The 21,358-nt window shown below is 41.6% G+C and overlaps 1 protein-coding gene across 8 annotated transcripts in view; it reads left to right on the top strand.

Moving 5' to 3' along the window:
- LOC309656867 (uncharacterized protein) overlaps positions 1–21,358 on the top strand; it is a 103,424-nt gene that overhangs the window by 44,468 nt on the left and 37,598 nt on the right. For 5 of the 8 annotated variants that reach the window (XR_014261519.1, XM_082453891.1, XM_082453892.1 and 2 more), the window contains exon 2: positions 3,004–3,099. The exons of 1 other annotated variant lie outside the window; for it this stretch is intronic. Coding sequence is in view for 4 of the 7 variants with exons in the window: in XM_082453891.1 (XP_082310017.1) it covers positions 3,026–3,099 (74 nt within the window). In the remaining 3 variants the exon portion in view is untranslated. Of the gene's footprint in view, positions 1–3,003; positions 3,100–17,698; positions 17,961–21,358 lie in introns of those variants that run through there. 2 more of the 8 variants (XR_014261521.1, XR_014261518.1) reach the window with 2 other exon arrangements.

The following is a 21,358-nucleotide window of genomic DNA, read 5'->3' on the forward strand; positions in this document are numbered from 1 at the left end:
CGTCTTCTTCCGAATTTAATGCTCAGCCCCAGTCTGTCGTTGAAGCAGGCTCAACAACTAACACGGCTTTTCTTCTGAAATCCTAGTCCTGAAATATCTCCGGAAAGATATTCAGTGGTGAGGCTGTCATCAGATGTGCAGCTTAATAGAATGACTTGTATGACTTGATCAAGGCCTTACGTGAGACTAGTGATGGACTCGCATTTTAACAAAGAGGAAACTAAAACCCAGAAAGGATAAGCAACTTGACCAAGGCCATGTAGCTAGTTAGTGGCAGAACTGGGACTAGATTTAAATTTAAATTTTCCTGTTCCTAGAATATGGTTCACTCTGTCCCATTGCCTCCCTTGAATGGTGTCAGCCTGGGCAGAAGGTGCTGGGAGGGAAGGAGATGGCTGCATAGTGAGCTCATAGCAGGCACAAAGGGGATTAGGGAAGTGTAAGGTGGAGGATGGAAATCAACAGGGGAGGAAAACAGGGGGTGTGCCAACCTCAGGGCAAGACTCACACAATCCAGTCTAATCCAAATCAGGCTGGCAAGCGTCTTTGATTGGTCCATCTGGCTGAGTTCTCCAAGCTGTTCTCCCTGAACTATGCCCAGCTGGCAGAATGAAAATCATTTGAAAAATATCCGGAAATTGCTACTCACCAGGGAGCATCTGTGAAAAATACTGGCCGCAAATGAGCTGGCAGGAATCAGTGACTGCCAGGTCACCATGCCAGGGCATGTTTTTCTGAAGGGGTTCAGAGTTATTTCTCAGACGGGCTGCTCAGCTGCTATAAGTGGTTGGGCCTTGTGGTCTTTTTTGCAGTGTTTCTTGTGATGCAGGAGATGTGTTCTAGAAAAGCTATGGGTAAATCAGAGTTTCATACCTGGAATCATATTTTTCAAGTGCACTCGTGAATATTTCTGTGGTGACTCTCTAAAAAAGATTTTTCATAAATAATTTGCCGTTTCATAAGTCTGGATTTCTTAATGCAGAATTCATCCAGGGTCATTATGGTGAAGAAATTCTAGGGTACCGAGACGTAATCTGTATTTTTGGACAATTGTTGCCAGGAATGGTAACTAAGAGGCAAAGACAAACCATCTTCTCAGTAGACTGGGATCCTGGGATTTGGCCTACCACATTGGCAATTTGTCCAGCCTCTGAGCCCAATGGCTCCTTAAGGAATCACAGCTGGAAAAACCTAACCCAACATTTTAGCTCATCCCTTCCTATCCCAGGTTATTCCCAACATCCTTGAGTGATTTTTCTTGTCTCCTATACCCTTGTCCTTCTTCAAAATACTGTTGTTCTCTGCAAGGTATCATGTAAGTATTTTGGTTTGAGCTCAGAGTCCAGGCTCTTTGATCTCATTTGGGAATGAGACCACTTGCTGATCCCTATTGACTTTTCACCTGCTGGGTAGAATCCAGCAGTTCACCAGAAATGGGTGCTCTGAGTTTTTATAAAACAGTTGAAATTAAGAGAATAAAATGCTTGCTTACCATTTGTATTAGTCAGGGTTCTCTAGAGAAACAGAACCAAGAGGGTATATATGTGTATATATATATATATATATATATATATATATGGAGATTATTAGAAGAATTTGCTCATGCAATTATGGAGGCTGAGATGTCCCACAATCTGCTATCTGCAAGCAGGAGAACCAAGAAAGCCTGTGGGGTGTTGGAATCTAGTCAAAACCCAAAGGTCTGAGAACCAGGGGAGCTGATGGTGTGAGTCTGGGTTGGAGTCCAAAGGCCCAAGACCCAGGAGTGCTGATGTCCAAGGGTAGAGAAGATGGGTGTCCCAGCTCAAGCAGAGACAGCACATTTGCTCTTCCTCCACCTTTTTGTTCTGTTCAGGTCCTCAGCGGATTGGATGATGCCCACCTGCATTGGTGAGGATGATATTTGTAACTCAGTCTACTGATTCAAATAGTAATCTCTTCTGAAAACACCCTCACAGACACACCCAGAAATGTGTTACCAGCTCTCTGCATCCCTTAGCCCAGTCGGGCTGACACATAAAATTAACCGTTTTAAATCATCCAAATCAAATACACAGACTATCCTGTTCATGAACCTCTATCCCCTTGGTGGCCTGTCTGGTGGCTTCTGTCTATTTTAAACACATGCAAGACCCTATAGACTGAACAGAAAGAAAACACAGTGATGGAAATGACCTCACAAACTATAAGACCCCATTTTATAGAAGATGAAAATGTCCCAGATAGCTCACACAATGGCTCTCAGAGAAGAATTCCTAAGAATTCAGGACACGATTTCTTCAAAGGCTTTTGCTTTGTGGGTTCCTTTTCCCTACACTTGACCTTTCAGCCTCACTAAGTACAAAGGCTCCACCAGAGCAAAAATTGAGAGTCGGGTTGAGGAGAAAGAGCCTTTGCGCAGCTGAGAGATATGAGAGAGGAAGAACAATGGGAAAGGGGACTTTAAATATTGCTGAGTGACAGGATTTGAATCTCTCGTAATTTCTTTAAAAAACACAACTGAAAATGGAATTTCTTTTCTTTACTTTGATTCATGGACTGTGTGTGTGTGTGTTTTTTAAATGCATCTAAGTATCACATGAGCCATAAAGAACTTTAGGGTTTATTCCATTTAGGTAAAATACCTTTCCTTTTAGCAAAAGAAGTTGGGAGTGGAGAGGGAAAGTTGTTTTATATTTCAGAAATCCTTAAGATTTCACAAAGCCTCAGTGAAAACTCCACAGGAGACACCGAGTTTGGTAGAAACCCCTTTGTCCCTTGTCAACCCAGTACCCAGATGGGTCCAAACTAACACTAGGATCCCATCTGCCATCCAATCCATCTGCTGGTGCAGTTGCCCACTTACGCTGCTAGGTCAGCCCCGCTAACCATAGGATTCCATTTTTTTATCATGTTTTTTATGTGATTGCTGCTAAATTCTCTTGGCAGATGCCTTTGCTTTTCTTATGTTATATAAATATTGACAATCCCACTTAGAAAAATATTCCTTATTTAAATGGACAGACTTTGGCTGCCATCCACCAACATGGATTGCACTAAAAGACAACCTCCTTGTGACTTCGACACAGCCCTGCTTTCATCTGAAGCTCCCAAGCTGGGGTATGTATTAGAATCACTGAAGGAGGGAGTGCTCATTAACAAGCAAGGAGTCCAGGTCTCATCCTAGGAATTCTAATCTAGGAGCTCTGGGGTGGCCCAGGAATCTGCACTTTAACATGGACCTCCAGTGATTCTGATGGTGGTTTGAGAGACCACACTTTGAAAACGATAAAGGTACTTTCCATAGAGCTCACTCAGTGGCATCTTGTGAGTCACAAGCCCCCTCTAGGCCTGCACCCAGTGGTTACTAGCATAAGTGACATTCACAGGGGAACAAGCAAGGGCCAATGGATTTCACTGCCATGTTTTGATGCATAAAAGAATGCCAGGAAAGCGTCTCATTTGAGTCTACTCGTTAGGAGTGCAAGAGTCTTCTAGCTAGATAAGGCAAAGGATCCGTGACTGAAAGATTAAAATCAGGCTTCTTTTCTGCTTCTTGCAAGCGATTTAGTCATTTTGGCCTGGAAAAGAACTGCTTGGTCGGGGGGAGACACATAGTGATTGTCTTCATAAGCTAAGGGCTGATTTTGTGGAAGGTGGGTTTACAGTTTTCCTGTGTGGTTCCAGAGAAGAACCAGAGCAGTAAGTCAAGCTGTACGGAAGTAGAGTTTAGTTCAATGAAAGGAAGTTAATAATTAGGGGTCTTGGCAGAAGACCTAAATAGACATTTCTCCCAAGAAGATGTACAGATGGCCAACAAACACATGAAAGGATACTCAACATCACTAATCATTAGAGAAATGCAAATCAAAAGTACAATGAGGTATCACCTCACACCAGTCAGAATGGCCATCATCAAAAAATCTACAAACAATAAATGCTGGAGAGGGTGTGGAGAAAAGGGAACCCTCTTGCACTGTTGGTGGGAATGTAAATTGATACAGCCACTATGGAGAACAGTATGGAGGTTCCTTAAAAAACTAAAAATAGAACTACCATACGACCCAGCAATCCCACTACTGGGCATATACCCTGAGAAAACCATAATTCAAAAAGAGTCATGGACCACAGTGTCCATTGCAGCACTATTTACAATAGCCAGGACATGGAAGCAACCTAAGTGTCCAACGATAGATGAATGGATAAAGAAGATATGGCACATATATACAATGGAATATTACTCAGCCATAAAAAGAAACGAAATTGAGTTATTTGTAGTGAGGTAGATGGACCTAGAGTCTGTCATACAGAGTGAAGTAAGTCAGAAAGGGAAAAACAAATACAGTATGCTAACACATATATATGGAATGTAAAAAAAAAAAAATGGTTCTGAAGAACCTAGGGGCAGGACAGGAATAAAGATGCAGATGTAGAGAATGGACCTGAGGACACGGGGAGGGGGAAGGGTAAACTGGGAAGTGAGAAAGTAAAATTGACACATATACACTACCAAATGTAAAATAGATAGCTATGGGAAGCAGCCGCATAGCACAGGGAGATCAGCTGGGTGCTTTGTGACCACCTAGAGGGGTGAGATAGGGAGGGTGGGAGGGAGATGCAAGAGGGAGGGGTTATGTGGATATAAGTATACGTATATCTGATTCACTTTGTTATACAGCAGAAACTAACACAAAATTGTAAAGCAATTATACTCCAATAAAGATGGTAAAAAAAAATAATTAGGGGTCTTGAGAATAAAGTGGGCTTCCTTGCGTGGTGGTGAGCACTGTACCATCTGAGCATCATGATGAAGAGTCTATGTTAATTAATCAATTAGTTTATGTGCCCTACATTTATCAACCCATTGTGGGGTAGTACGAAGAGTCTGGGAATTGGAGTCGAGTCTAAGTTCAAATCCTGAATCCCTTACCTACTGTGTGACCTTGGAATGTAATTTAACTTTCACAGGGTTAATGTGAAAAGCAGATAGCACATATCACTTGCCAGCCACAGAGTAGGTGCTCATATGTATTTGCTCCCTGCCCCTTTCTTTTGTGTCTGTCATTGTTTTAGGGTATTAGGAAAACAAGGATGAATAAGGTCCTTGTCTCCCTTCCAGGAATTCCTCAACTAATAGTGGGAGACAACCAGAAACAAAAATATGGTGCAAAATTGTACCTGCCGTAATAGAGAGCGACGTGCAAAGGCTAATGTAGGCCCAGAGTGGGGAGGGATTTCCAAATGTTTGCAGGAGTTGATGCTTCCTATCAACCCAGGCTCTTGTTGCTGTCATTTGAATTCTATTGGACACAGAGAGTAGCTTTCCATCTTGGAATAACTCCTCCACACTGGGAAATGCTAAGGGGCAAAGAGACATTTGCTATAAAGCAAAGGTCAAATTCCCCTAGTTCTTTGTTTTTTTGAATCCATTAGTCCAGCAAAAGTTTTTTTGAGCCCCAACCAATCCTAGGTAAGGGGCTGGCAGCTGGGATTGTAGAGTTAATAGGCACAGTCCTTGACCACATGAGGTTCACAATCTGTCTGCGCAGACAGGTTGAGATGGTTAAATACACTCCACGGTACCTTGATATCCCTTTCAACCAACAGTGTCTTCTCTCACTTTTCCACATTACAGTTCTGTTTATCCTCGGAGAGTAAAACTGCTTTTGGCCAACATGGCACTTCTACCCCTAATGACTCTGAACTCACAATAGACTTTTTTATTCAAATTTTAATTCAAAAATTTCATACTTGTAACTTTAGTGATATTCAAACTCTTTTGATCACACATTTTTATTAGTAAAGAATTGTTTTTTATTAGTAAGTAATTTTGAACCTACATTTATATAAATTATACACAAGTAGGACCATTATTAACTATTTTCTCAAGATGCAATCTACACAACCGGCAAAGCCACCACTAATGATAATGTTTACAGATTCATATATTAAATCATCCTGAAAATTTCAACTTTGGGGGATCCAATTTACTATCATTTGTGACGAAATAGTCATTTTTCTTCTTGTATTGTTGCTGAAGGGATCACATTAAGAGTAACTGGACCGGGCTTCCCTGGTGGCGCAGTGGTTAAGAATCAGCATGCCAATGCAGGGTACAGGGGTTCGAGCCCCGGTCCGGGAAGATCCCACATGTCGTGGAGCAACTAAGCCCACGCGCCACAACTACTGAGCCTGCGCTCTAGAGCCTGCGAGCCACAACTACTGAGCCCGCGTGCCTAGAGCCCGTGCTCCACAACAAGAGAAGCCACCACAATGAGAAGCCTGTGCGCCACACGAAGAGCAGCCCCTGCTTGACACAACTAGAGAAAGCCCATGTGCAGCAACGAAAACCCAATGCAGCCAAAAATAAAATAAAAAATAAATTTATAAAAAAAAAAAAAGAGTAACTGGACCTCTGCCATTGTAGTTGTATAGGTTTGTGAATTTGCATGTTGCAAACATTATCTTCAACCCAGACCTCATGTGGAACTCCATTTTGTGAGGGGCAGTTTAGCTAAAACTAGATAATGTCATCAATGAGGCCGCCTAACTGGGCACACAAAAACTGTGAATGCCTCAGTGCTGGAAAGCAGAGGAAGGAGAAGGGGTGGCTGTCAATCCTGCCGCTTTGTAGAATGTCCTCATCTCCCAAGGGCATCTCACGTCCCTCAGATGAACTCTACCTTCTGACGAACAGACAGAATGAAGGCACTTTTTTTTCAACTTTCTTTCTATTGGATAGTCTTGTGCTTCCTTGGAGTGTATACCAAGCACTTGGAGGTCACTCAGACTTGACAGCCAGTTCTCCAGCCCGTTCTGTGTACATGAATAGCTCCACCAGCTGACTGTGTTGGACAGTTGCTCCTTTCCTGGAGCTCAGGCTTTTTTCTAACGTTCCTGATATAGAAGCATTTCAATGAACAACTGAGAATTTGCTACAGTCTGCTCTTCTTACTCACTTTTCGAGTGCAATTCGGTGTTCAGAAAATATCACCTGATGTACAAATTGAAAACAAATTTCATGGTTTTAAAAGAGGTATTTTTAGAGAACTAAACATACTTACACACCACTGTGTGTGTGTGTGTGTGTGTGTGTGTGTGTGTGTGTGTGTGGTTGGTTGGAGGGAAGGGAGAGTAAGGAGAGGGAGGAGTTTTCTCACCACAGTTTTAGGGTCCAGTTTCATGAGGAGAAAAAGAAAGCACAAGTTTTATACATTGATGATTAATATGATATCAAAACATCCTTTTGTTAAAAAGAGAAACTCTTTCCATTTAATTCTATACAAAAGAACTAAAGATCATCATTTTAGTGAGAGTTGTTCTATATTTTCTTTTATCCTTCTCTATCCCCTCTAGAATGCATCTAGAACAGGCATTCTTAATATCTTCTGTGCCATAAACCCTTAACTGTCTGGTGAAAATGATAAACACCTTCTTAAAATAGCCCATAAATGTATGAAATAAAATACGTGGAATCTCAAAGGAAGCCAATTATACTGAAATACTAAAAATCCAAATATAAAAAATCAAATGTATGAGATATTAATATGTTTTTATTTACTAACACATTAAATAACAGAGTCTGGTGGCAGGTTTATGGTGATTTCAAAGTAACATCGAGTGTAAACAATGCTTTGAGATATCTGCAATAACTAGAATGTGATTAGAAAATATCTGTGATTTCTACTGTTGACATCGTTATTAATACTAATAGAGTTGATAGCCTGTAGTCATAGTTGAAAATAAGAATTTATTCAAATAGCAATTTATGGAAATAGAGATGCAAATAGAAATTTATGGAAATAAAGATGCAAGGTTTGTCCCATCCAATTTCGTGTAGCCCTGAAGCCCACTCAAGTCAGGAACTCCTCTTCTAAATGAGGCTCCTAGGGCCCATCTTACTGTTCCTGACAAGAAAACTAGTTGTGAGTGCAACATGCTTTCCAGAAGGTGTCAGACTTGCATTTCTGAAGACTGTAATCCAGTTGCTGTAATCTCCCCAGAGTCTCCTGACTTGACTTTTAAGGCAGATAATCCACCAGCGTGAATCATTGAAAATTAGGCAAAAGAATGCTGATTTCAAAGAGAAAAAAAAGAGCTTCAAGGAAACAATTTTGACAAGCACTAAAGAAATGCTGTCTGAATTAAGAAATTTTATGCAACCCCCCCCAAAAAATCTGAAGAAACAAGGAATTGTTCTCCTGTCTTTTCAGTATGAAGACAGGATTCATGTTGTCAGCAAGGTTCAGACATTGAGAAATTCTGAAAATACATCACAGCTGACTTTTGCTTGAAGATGGATAACTTACATCCTCACAGAGGAGTCCATCAGGAGGAGGATTAGAGAACAGAAGACACTGAAGATCTGGCCCATAAGCAGAGGCTTCTGGGTACAAAGCAGGGATTAGGCTATGGCTCTTCCTTTCATTTAAGTTGTACCCTTAGAATTCTTCAAATTCTCCAAGAAAGCAGAGAATTTATTGGAAATCTAGTGCAATGAGTAAAAGATGTTTCCTAGAGAGGTCATTGTTCACACAGAGACTGTATGGGCTTCTAACACAAATATGTTTAATTGTTCAGTGGATTTTCTTACATAAATGATCCACTAAAATGGATAGATTTTGACTGAGTTCACTGAATTTGGGGGAGTTTCTTCTCTTTCCCCCTGATTTTCATATTATACTTTCTGGTTGATCTTCATTAGAAAATGACCCCTGTAAATAGTCTGCATCATTTTTCTCTATTATTTGCTTTCCTAGAAAGGACTAATGTCCACTTGGCCAAGTGATACGCTTTTCTTAATGAAATATAAGCAGAAATGACATATGTCAGTTTCAAGCAGAAGTTTTAATAGCTACTGAGTGGCTCTGCCACCTCTTTTTCACTTTCTTCTTTCTCAAGAATGGTATGTCCCAGATTAGAATGGCTCCTTAAGCTTGTATTGCAGAAGAAAAAGACATGAGGAAGAGAGAGGAAGTCTACTGCGGCTGAAGTAATGTGAGAACGGGGAAAACCTTTATTGTTTTAAGCTATTGATATTTGGAGGTTGGTTGTTATACAGCAGAACTCAGTGAAAGCCGAATATTGTTAACTCTAACTCTTTAAATTTCAATTTTCTCCCTCTCTCTCCTGGTTCAACTAGTTATTGATCTATAAGCAAATCAAAAATACAAGTTGACTATGGGTGCTTCTAAGTAGTGACCTCTCCTAAAATAATTAAGAAAGAAGGCAAAACCTTACCTCTCTCTACCTTCAATCTTTCGCCTTCTTCCCCTCTTCCTTCTCCTCCTCCTCTTCCTTCTTCTCCTTCTCCTTCTTCTTCACTAAATCCCATCTGTCAGTGTTTGATTGTTTGTAAAACCTTTCCGGATTCTTGCCAAAGGTAACATAATTACTGTATTTGGGTTTAAGTTGCTGGTTCCCAGGAAAAGCTCCTGGGCCTCTGGGACTGGTCAATCAGCCTTGTTCTTTCTTCTGGAGGAATAAGCATGGTACCTAGAGATGAACTTTCATAAAGACGCAAAGTTACATTGACAATATGTTGTGGATTTTGAGGCAGTCCCCATTTCAAATGTCTCATCTCACTGACCCAGTGGTATACATAAGTACCACATTTTTGCTTCTACAAACATGTATCTTAAGAAAATGTATGACTCTACTTATATAAAGTTCAAAATAGGTGAAACAAAGCTACACTGTTAAGTCAGGACAGTGTTTATCTTTTGGGGAGAAATGGAGTGGTGATTGGGAAGGGGTAGGAGTGAGGCTTCAAGGTGGTAGTGTTCTACTTCTTGTCCTGCGTGCACAGATGAGTGTTCACTTTATGATCATTCATTTATGTTTTGTATACTTTTCTATTTGTATATGACACTTCAAGATAAAAAAAAGGTTAAAAATGCAATCACTGTAGCCATAGCCTACTCAAAACACATATGAAATTAAGAGCTTGAGAATCAACAGACTCTTAGAAGGCCCATTTTGTTGTGTAAAGAGAAAAACATTGTCTTATTCATTCATCCTGTCTTTCCTGGGCGAAGAACCAAATGCAATTTAATTTAGCACTCTTTTTTCCTATATTGAGTGTTTTTTTTTTTAACAGTTTTCTTTTAAACAGTGTATCAAGGGAAAATGATATCAATTAGATAATTCTACAAATGTGTAATTATATATTACAATAGGTAATTATATATTATATAACTGCGTAAGTATATAATTAATTATCTGTAGTAAGTACAATGAAGTACAGAGTGCTGGGGATATTAAGCATTATCTTCGTCGTGCTGTTATCAGCTAACAGAGGGGAAACACTCTTTATCATATACAACTCCTCTATCTGGAAGAGAAAAACAAGTCATAATCAATTCATTCAGTAGGCAACAATGCCAGAGATAAAGCCAGTGATGCCCGCATCAGTGCAAAAAGTCTCGGTTCCCCACTTGCCTCTAGCTGCTCCCTCCACTGCTGTCAGAAGTCATCCAGCTCTGGGCAGAATCTCTGACTCTGCAGGGCTCACTTTGATCTTCTTAAGTCTCTGTTTTCACACAAGCCTGTTTAAGCCCAGCTTCAGACACATCCCCTTCAGCAGTGACATACTTTTCTCTACAACTATTCAGAAACTGAGATTTGACCCTCAGTTTTCCTCATTATGAACTCAACCACCTCTGAGCTCTGTGGCCAGATCTGCAGGGCTCCTATGACCCAGACAGCTGGTCTTGGGGGCTCTGATGGTTAGAGGAGACGAAGGAAATAAAGAGCATTGAGGGAAATGGATTCTGCTTCCCACGGCGCCAAGTCAGCCAAGGACATATTTCCCAAACTCTTCTCCCCAGCAACCAAAAATTTAAAAAAATAAAAGAAGAACAGTTAAACCTTTGATTTTCAGTGAATTCAACTAGGCACTTTGCAGCCCATAAGAAAAACTATATTTGCAGAGAAAAACTACTTGATTCCCTTGCTGTTAGATATGGCCTTGTGACTAATTTCTGGCCAATGGGATGAGAGTGATTACAAATGGAAATTACAGGCTAAACCCTTAAAGGGGAGGGATGTAACCCTCCTCACCTCTATCCTCCTTCTTTCATCCCGCTGATTGGGATGTGGGTGTAACTTGAACCAGACATGAGGAACAGCCTGTGAAGGGCAAAACGACAAGATAAAGGAGTCTGGGTTCTTGTTCACTTGGCAGAGCAGAGCTGCCTTTCCAGCTCTGACTTTGATATGAGAAAAGTTAATTTCTATCTTGTATTAGCCTTTGTTATTTTCATTCTAAGAAACATGAAGCCAAGCCTGTATCTCAGCTGGTGCAGAGGCCATCTAGCTCAGTAGTTCTCAACAGGGGAGGTGCAATTTTGTCTCCAGAGAACACTTGGAAATGTCTGGGGCCATTTTTGGTGGTCCCATTTGGGGGTGCAGAGGTTGCTGCCGGCATTAGTGAGTAGAGGCCAGGGTTGTTGTGACACACAGGACAGCTCCCTCCCCCAATAAGACAGAATCATGCAGCCAAAAATATCAGTGGTGCTGAGTTTGATGAGCCACAGTGCACTTCAATTAATAGTGAAGAGAATCTAAGACACAGAGAAATTGAGAGAGGAGCCTTGGTTCCACACAGACTACTGGGCGAGGGCAGTTACCTAGGTCTCCTGAGGCTCAGGTCACTGCTTTAATATTTTTAACTATACCATTTCACCAACCCCAAACCAGATTCATTTTATTCTCTCTCTTCTATTTATTTAATGAGAGGCTGAAAGGGGAGACATAGTACTTAAAGGACTAAGGAAAAGTCACACCTTTCTTCTACCTTGAGTCAACGCTATTTTATCACTAACCGTTTATCAAACGTCTATTAATATTTGGGATAGCTCCCTAGGCTGGATGCCAGTTTTAGATCTAGTTGGGGAATTCAGGTGTACGCAGAAAGAGAAGATAAGCAATGCAACAGAGCCCATGGCAGTACCCAAAGAGGGCCCCCTGCAGTGTGTGGGTAGGGATGGAGAGGACAGAGAGGGCACGGTGGGCTCTGGTGGGCAGAGCGTTAGTGACAGAGCCGGGTCTTCCAGCCCTGTGGACCTCCACCTGGCTGAGGTAGGTTTGGAACATCAGTTGTCATCCAGGCTGTAAAATGGTCTCTGCACAGCCCCTTGGCACAGTTTTCGCCCCAGGAGATGTTAATGAACGTCTGTTATGTTGGACTGTGTACCCCCTCATCTCCCTTCTTAGGGTGGCAGCTATCTGATTTTCCTTTGCCAAGCTGCTCTGCCCCCGTTCTATGGGATTCTGGCGGGGTGCCAATATCCAACACTCTGTTGGAAATATTTTAGTTGCTCCTCCAGATCCTCTCTCCACCCTGCTCTGTGTCCCAGAACCCTAGCTGAGCTGAAGCTTGTAGCTGAACACAGCTTAGGCCGAAATAATGCTTCTAATGCCCTTCTCCCGAACAAGAAAAGTGTCCCTGCCCTGCCCATCCACGATCTTTCTCAGGCACAAGAGCTAACCTGATAAACTCTTTCTCATTGAGGTGATAAGTGAAGATACTCTGATGAGCAGGAAACAAAACAAAACCCACAACAAAACCCACTAACATCCAGTTTGAAAATCCAGATCCAAATCTTGATTAATTCCGAGTCACTTAATCTCTCTGAACTTCAGTTTTTTCCTCTGGAAATTTGAGATAAACGTAACTGCAGGAAATGGCTCCAGAATGGGAGAGATTTTGGGTTCCTGGCTGCTGGTGGTAGATGAATATTTTTTTTCCCTTTGGTGGTGAGGAGAGGTCTGGGAAAGTCCTACAAAGGTTAATATGCAGGTCCACTGGCAATTCCGGACCACAGGCATTTCCTGTCACGTAGCTGATAAGCCTGACATGATTGTGAGGAAAGCATGAAAGCTGCTGGTTACAGACAGAGTCTGGAGTGCTCATCCGGGGCCATTCTGGTGCAAAGCCAGCCTGCTCCTGTTACATGCCCCTCACTCTGGGGAGAACCCAACTGAATTTGTTTCCAAAGAGTCCCCCTTGCTGTGCCCCTACAAAGTTGGCCCTGGAAGCCCAATCACCCTCTACCAGGAATGCTTCTAGCCTCCCCTCCAACTGCAGGGAGCCATGTTACAAGAGCAATGATGCTTCCAGAGGCTGGGGGAGCACAACGTCTGCCTGACATGATCACCATTTGCATGGTTATAAATAAAAAAGACTGACTGAAAAGGTCCAGAAGATGTTTCATATAATAATTGCTTGGAGAGAAAAGCAGGAACTCTTTAGACACTTCAAGAATCCCCCAAATATCAAAACAGTGGCAAAAGCAGGGCAAGCATGTGTCTTCCTGCCTCTTCCTTCGGTCACTCTTTCCCCCTTTAGCCACATTTCTCCACAGTTCTACCTCAGATTGGCCTATGGGTTAGCCCTGGCTAGACCAGCCACCTGGGGTCCAGGGTGTGTCATTTCTCCATTCGTGGCCACACCCACACACCTAGGATTTAGCTGCCATCCCTCCCCTGGGTCTGCATTCTCCTAGAAGAAAGGTAGACAGTTAGGGAGACATATCAATTCTTTTTATCCACACTTATCTTGATATTTAAACTCTGCAATGGTTGTTTCAGTGGTGCTGCTTCATGAATAGAATTTCAGTGTGCCATACTGGTATTTCTGTTTCCCAAACATGACTCCTTAAGGGCTCATGCTGTTTCTTAATTTGCAGGTTATGATTATGGTGGGTAACCACTCTATTTCTACTCTTTATGTGGTTGGCTGTACATTGTTAGTCTGAAAGCCAGACTTTGTAATTAGCTTTGTGACTCTGGGAACATTGCTTCTTTTCTCTGTGCCTCCATTTCATCATCTAAAATTTTAAAAAGGGGCTGTCTTAAGTACTATTTTAGGTCCCTTGCTGCTCTAAGGGATTAAACTTCTAACATTCTTCACAAACTTTCAAATGACCTTTATTAATATTTCCTTTGTTTATATAAGTCAATATATGTTCTAATTAACTATTTCATTAAGAAGACTAATAATGTCTTTGCAAGAGAACTATTAATAGATCAGATTGGGAGTAAGGCCATGTATAGCAGGGCATTGGTTATACGATAAACAAGCCAGGAGGGGGTCCTCTGGTGACTCCAGAGAAAGCTGGAAAACAAAGCTGGGAGGAAAACAGATTGTGACATAGAGTTGCAGAGCGTTTATAAAGAGGCAACACACACAGACACACACAGACACACACACACACACACACACACACACGGAGAGAGCTCTTCTCCGTGTAAAACCCCTTGCATAGCCAACAAAACAAGCAGTGGAAATTTCCAGCACAACTGACAAGCAGTTTCCAGTCATTAACTCTCTGCTTCCTGAATTTTGCAGAGATTCATGGTGTTTGCAGGCTACATATAAACTTCTCTTTAGAAATTGTACATTTTCCATGTCCTTTTGTCAGCTGAATGCTCTTTTAATTGTTTCATGTTGGAAAACTTCCTAATATTTAAGTTCAACTGTCCATTTGTTATTGAGACTATAATGAGATAATTGGACAGATTTTTAAAAAATAACATTTTAAGAACACTAGTGATTAGTACCAAATCGCAAATAAAAAATATGCCCTGTGGCTTCCTGTATTGATATCAGTTTGGATTGAGAATATTTTTGAACCAATGAGCAGACTTGGACAAAGCATTCACAATTATTCAGCCTGCTTTCCTAGTGGGAAATGAAGGCTCACTGAAGTTTCATTAATGACTTTTTAATTTCCCTCCTTCCAAGCAAATAGCACCTTGGAAGTGAAAGTGGTCTGAGCCTTGGTTCAAAGAGCTCCTGACTTCAGCTGCTACTGTCAAAGCTTTCTGACCAGAAACAGATGATAGTGACAGTCACCCCGATAAAAACTCTTAAAAATGGTAATGATTGAATATTTATTGTTTGCTTTATAAGGTAGGTACTATTATTCCCATCCTTGTTTTACATTTGGGGAAATGATTTTAAAGAGGTCAAGTAGCTTGCCTGAGGTCACATAGCTAATAAGTGCAGAATCTGGATTGAATTCAGATCATGCTAAGGCCAGAGACTGAATTCTTTTTATTTATTTATTTATTTATATTAATTTTAAAAATTATTTATTTTTAAATTTTGTTATTGGGGTATGATTGCTTTACAATGTTGTGTTAATTTCTGCTGTACAGTGAAGTGAATCACCTATGTGTATACATATATCCCCTCTTTTTTGATTTCATCCCCATTTAGGTCACCACAGAGCATTAAGTAGATTCCCTGTGCTATACAGCAGGTTCTCATTAGTTATCTGTTTTATACATATTAGTGTATAAATGTTAATCCCAATCTCCCAATTCATCCCACCCTCCTTTTCCCCCCTTGGTGTCCATACGTTTGTTCTCTACATCTGTGTCGCTATTTCTGCCTTGCAAACAGGTTCATCTGTACCATTTTTCTAGATTCCACATACATGCGTTAATATATGATATTTGTTTTTCTCTTTCTGACTTACTTCACTCTGTATGACAGTCTCTAGATGTGGACACTCTGTATCCACATCTCCACAAATGACTCAATTTCATTCCTTTTTATGGCTGAGTAATATTCCATTATACCTATGTACCACATCTTCTTTATTCATTCATCTGTCGATGGACACTTAGGTTGCTTCCATGTCCTGGCTATTGTAAATAGAGCTGCAATGAACATTGTGGTCCATGACTCTTTTTGAATTATGGTTTTCTCAGGGTATATGCCCAGTAGTGGGTTTGCTGGGTCATAGGGTAGTTCTATTTTTAGTTTTTTAAGGAACCTCCATACTGTTCTCCATAGTGGCTGTATCAATTTACATTCCCACCAATAGTACAAGAGGGTTCCCTTTTCTCCACACCCTCTCCAGCATTTATTGTTTGTAGATTTTTTGATGATGACTATTCTGAATGGTGTGAGGCGATACCTCATTATAGTTTTGACTTGCATATCTCCAATAATTAATTATGTTGAGCATCTTTTCATGTGCCTCTTGGCCATCTGTATGTCTTCTTTGGGGAAATGTCTATTTAGGTCTTCCACCCATTTTTTGACTGGGTTGTTTGTTTTTTTGATATTGAGCTGCATGAGCTGTTTGTATATTTTGGAGATTAAACCCTTGTCCATTGCTTCATTTGTAAATATTTTCTCCCATTCTGAGGGTCATCCTGCTTCACTGTCCAAGTGGAAAGCTTTTTTTTCTGGACCTATAGAGTATGAGATTTTCAGCACTACCCCTTTTCCTGACACCCTATACCACCCAACTGGGCTAATGGTGAGAATTTTTTTTTTTTTTTGGGTCTTTTTTTTTTTAAATTATTATATATTTATTTATTTATTTGGCTGTGTTGGGTCTTCGTTTCTGTGCGAGGGCTTTCTCTAGCTGCGGCAAGCGGGGGCCACTCTTCATCGCGGTGCGCGGGCCTCTCACTATCGTGGCCTCTCTTGTTGCGGAGCACAGGCTCCAGACGCGCAGGCTCAGTAGTTGTGGCTCACGGGCCCAGTTGCTCCGCGGCATGTGGGATCTTCCCAGACCAGGGCTCGAACCCGTGTCCCCTGCATCGGCAGGCAGATTCTCAACCACTGCGCCACCAGGGAAGCCCTAATGGTGAGAATTTAACCAAGAAATTCAATTCTGTTTCATAAATATTTATTGAGAGCCTACTGTTTTTTATGTACCATGCTAAGCTGTGCCATGGGGATTACAGAGATAAATAGCCAAGGTCACAAAATTTATAGTCCTATGGTGGTGAAAAACATTTATAATTATAGCTGGGATTACAGTTATAAGCAGAATGTGATAGTATAATAGAAACAGCAATAAGGGTTTGAGGAAAGGAAGAAATACATTTAAATGGGAGATCTGGGTTGTTTTCGGGGGATACTTGCACTGGGTTTTAAAGGATGGGTTGGACTTTGAAAATTAGGCATTGCATGGAGAGAGTATTGCAAAGAGAAGAAATAGCAGGAGCAAATGTAGCTAGGACACGGCTAGGTTCCCGAGCCTACAATTGGGTCATCTCTCTTTGTATCAACCTCCCAAGTAGGTAGATGAGGCAGTAACCTGCACAGCTATTGTGGGGGGCTGGGATTGCCCAGCCATGAGAGAAAATGCAATGATTACACAATAAAATTCCAGGCTGCTGGGAAGGACCTATGAACTTCTCAAATAAAGGTGTGGTGGGGCTTTGGGGCTCCACCACAGTATGGTGGGGCTCAGGACAGAAGTTTCCTCTTCCCATCAAGAGCCACAGTGATCCACGAACACCACCCCTGTGTGGCAGGCAAAACCACAGAGCCAACCTAGGTGATAAATCACCTTGGTCCCCAGCATTGCACAGACTGAATCGGGGGCAGACAAGCTGATAGCCATCAGGACACACTGGTATGGTATACCAGGTACAGCTTGTATGGTGTACTGCTGGCAGATGTTCTGATTGGTCCAGCCCAGGACATAGGGATTTTTAAATACTTTTAAAAAGGAGGGTTCTTTTTTTTTTAAACATTTTTATTGGAGTATAATTAGGAGGGTTCCTTTTAAGAGGATCACAGTATCCTGAAGCAAAGAAACCCCATATGGTTAAATTTGTTTATTATTTATAGTTTGTTGTATATATATTTGTGTTTAAGTTGACTGCTCCATAAATTGCATATTGTTAATTCCATTAATGCATATTTTGCTTTTTCAAATAATCCTTTTTGTTGTCTTTATAGGGTCCCTTGAGGGGAAGAAAAAGAATTGTATTTGCTTATATGCTCCTTTAAGAAGTCTGGAATAATTCAGAGGAACATAAAAGCAGTTACTCGACGGGGTGTAGGGAAACTGTGGAGATGGCAGAGAATAGGGTTGCGTGTGTGACTTTTCACTGATCATCTCTTACATTTATTTGTATTTGTTATTTTTGACCCATGTGAATGACCCAGAGCTCTGAAAAAATTAGCAAATAATCCAATAAAAGAACTTCAAATAACTCTATATTTCTGCAAATGCATAGACAATCTCTGGAAAGAGGACAAGGAAGAAACTGATCATAGAGCTCACACCCAGGGAGGACAGAGTGGCCAGGGCAGGGAAAGGAAGGAGGCTTATTTTTCACTCTATCACTCACCTGTTGAATACTTTTAATTCTGTGCTGTGTACATGGATTATCTGTTCACGAATAAATAAATGGAAAAGTAACATAACCTTAAACTAGAATGACCCTTCTGATGACTCGGGCGAAGGGTTTGCAGCAGAAGGACCAAGCAGGGAGCAACTGGACCTTCTGTTCCTCATCCTGAAGAGGCATCCGCTGGCCTAAGGGGGTGGTACCACCCCTGAAGGCTGATGCCCAAATCCCCATGATTTGAGCTCCACTTATTTTAGAAATAGTTTCCTTCCTGTTTTTCTAGGAAGGATTACATATTAAGCTTTTGGTGACCATATCTACCCTAGCAAACATGTAAATGTCACGGTGGGAAAATTCCAAGGAAAAACAGAAGTAACAGCAAGGACGCCCTCCATCCCAGCCGAGGTGGTGTTTGTTTGTTTGTTTTGTTTAGGAGAAGAAGAAAATAAGATGTCTTAGGACTGCATTATATGCTTTTGTCTCTCAGTTTTCCATGTTTCCCTCCACCCCCATGTGAATATCTCCAAGCATCATGTGAAATAGTTTACCAGTTCCTTTTTGGGATAAGGTTTAAAGAAGGATGGAGGGAACAGAGGGCCCCAAGTGCCCTGGGTGAACAAGGGGCCACCCAGAGAGACAAAATACGAAAAGGGGAGGGAACAACCTTGGGCCAGATCAATGTGCTGTCCTGAGGAAAGGGAGAACAGGACGCACCCACTTCTTTGGGCAATAATGCAGGAAAAGCCTGTGTGTGCTGTGGTGGGAGGGTAGCTGGGTGAAGTGGGGGCTGTTTTATTGGCAGCTGGGATACGAGGTAGAGGAATGGTACGTGCACCCAGCTCATCTCTCGTCAACAAGCTCCTTGACCAGCAAAAGGAAGTGGCTGTCAGAGAATTAGTGGTGATCAAAGTTGCCCTGGAACATCCTTAATGCCCAAGATGAAGTTGACATAAACTTGAATATCTAATAATGTAATACATGTTTTATTCAAATACTAGATGGTCTTATTCTTAAGTCCAGGCACTAAAGAATTTAACCAGAAAGAGTGAATTCTTCTAAAGGCTCAGACTTCTTAACTGGCAGAGGAGTGCATACCTTCAACAAAATGTGCTGGGTTTCTCTTTAAGTAACTTAATTTTATACCAGGGAATAGTGAGGGGAAATGTAAAAACAAGCCTAGGTTGAGTGATCTGAAATATTTCCTTTGGATTATAAAGTCTGATGGCTGTAAAACAGTTTTTAACTTCTGTTTTGTGCCTACGCATGGTCTTGTGATTTCTGTCTGTATGACTAATTCAGTCGGCAAATATGAAAATGCAGCGATCACACGGTCACTCATCAGTCTCTGCAGGTCCTCTGTTTCCTACTACACCGAGTGAGCTGCCTTTCCTTGTGCGGCGTCTTCCATAACACGGTCCTGAATTTACTCCACCTCCTTTCCACAACTCCTCAGCACGCAACCCCTGCTTCAGTCTTGGTCTCCGCACAGTCTCCTGAAAGCACACCTTCTTCCATCTCCCACACACAGCCTCTTCCTGCCTTCTGACCAGCTCAGTTCCTTCCTTCAAGAACCAAGCCAAATGTTAATTTCCATGAAGACTGCCTTAAGCAGTGAAGCCTTTATTGGTCTCTCCTCTGAATAGCACTTATAAGACTAAGTCTGTGGCACTTAGGGGACTAAGCTGTGTCTACTAGAAATGTCAGCGTAGACAGGTGGGTAGGTATGTTTGCATGAACTGAAAAGATGTTGCCCAAAATAACAGGTCTGGAGCCCCTGATAAAGACATGTCCAAGTTAGAGTGGAGGAAGGCAGACAGCTTGGCCACACCTTGGGCTTCAGGGGGAAGGAGCAATGCTGGGTACATCATAATGCCTACCATTCACATTTGTCTTCTGCCCCTGCTCCACCTCCAGAGCTCAGGCCTGAGTCTTAGGGAGGAGTGGCTCTAAGCAAAGAGATGCTTTGTTGAGAATGTATTAGGACAACGGGGCACAAGTGACTTTTCTTTGTTATTCCATTAAGAGAGTGTAAAACAAAAGGCGAAGAGAGGCATTTGGGCCAAGTTTCTCATTTAACATTCTAGTTCTGTGACATTTTGAGGACTCAAGGCCATCCTATCAATTCCCTAGGGAGACAGTGGTACCTGGTGAAAGTCGTGGCAGTGCCCATAAGGGAGGGTTGCCAGGGAAAGTACAGGGTGCCCAGTTAAATATGAACTTCAGATAAAAAACATACTTTTTAGTATATCTCATGCAACATTTGGGGCATAATTATACTAAAAATTATTTGTTGTTTATCAAACTCAATTTTAACTGGGTGTCCTATATTTCTATTTGGTAAATGTAGCAACCCTACCATAAGGGACAATGGTGGCTGAAAGAGGATAAAATGTCCAGTGGGGTTAAATAGTGCCCAGAGGAGGGGTCCAGATATGATAATTAGGCAGTTGGCAGCCTTCCCTTTCTAAATAAGAAGACAAAGTATTGAGAAGAGAAAAACTTTTGACCCTCCGCTTGCTTCCTGTCTTTGAATCGCTCATGCTGCCTGGAATGATGGCAGCCATCTAGAGGTCATGGGCTACGAGCAAGAGGATGAAAAGCCAAGATACTAAGGATGGTGAAGCAAAAGTTTGGAACGAGCCTGGGTCCTTTAGGACATCGTTGAGCTTCAAACTCCCCTGAGACACATCTGCACAGGGTTGTTTCAAAACCTGAAAAACATTCAAGTTCTATTAGGAAGGAATTTTATGATTAGGAGGAACAAATGGTACTGCTGGATATATTGCTAGGTGTTTGTTGGGACTGGTGCAGTAGGCCACTAGGAACCACTGCAGTCCTTGAATGTGGCAGAACACAAGGACAGAGACATCTCAGGGAAATTCATTAGTCAGTAGCCTATAGGGTATATTAAAAGAAAGACCCTGGAGGCATTGACAGCAATTAGGAAGCTTTTAAAGTAATAGAGAAATGGCTTATGGTGGTGGTAAGGAAGCAGGAGGGAAAGAAGTGAATCCTAGAAGTAGTTCAACTGAAGAACTGACAGAAGGAAAGAGAGAGAAATGCTAACCTTTGCTTGGTGCGTACTCTGCGCCAAGCACTTCACATACACTGTCCTGTTTAGTCATTGTGAATTATATTACTATACCCACCATCCAGTAGGGGAGACCAACCTGTAACATGCAATGATATTATAGAGAGACCATAGTTCTAACAGAGGCGTATGTAAGAAACCTCTTGGGGTACCCAGGAAAGAGGAACAGGTCCA

The sequence above is a fragment of the Balaenoptera physalus genome (genome assembly GCF_965194825.1).
Source record: "Balaenoptera physalus genome assembly, chromosome: 3".
Classification (NCBI taxonomy): Eukaryota; Metazoa; Chordata; class Mammalia; order Artiodactyla; family Balaenopteridae; genus Balaenoptera; species Balaenoptera physalus.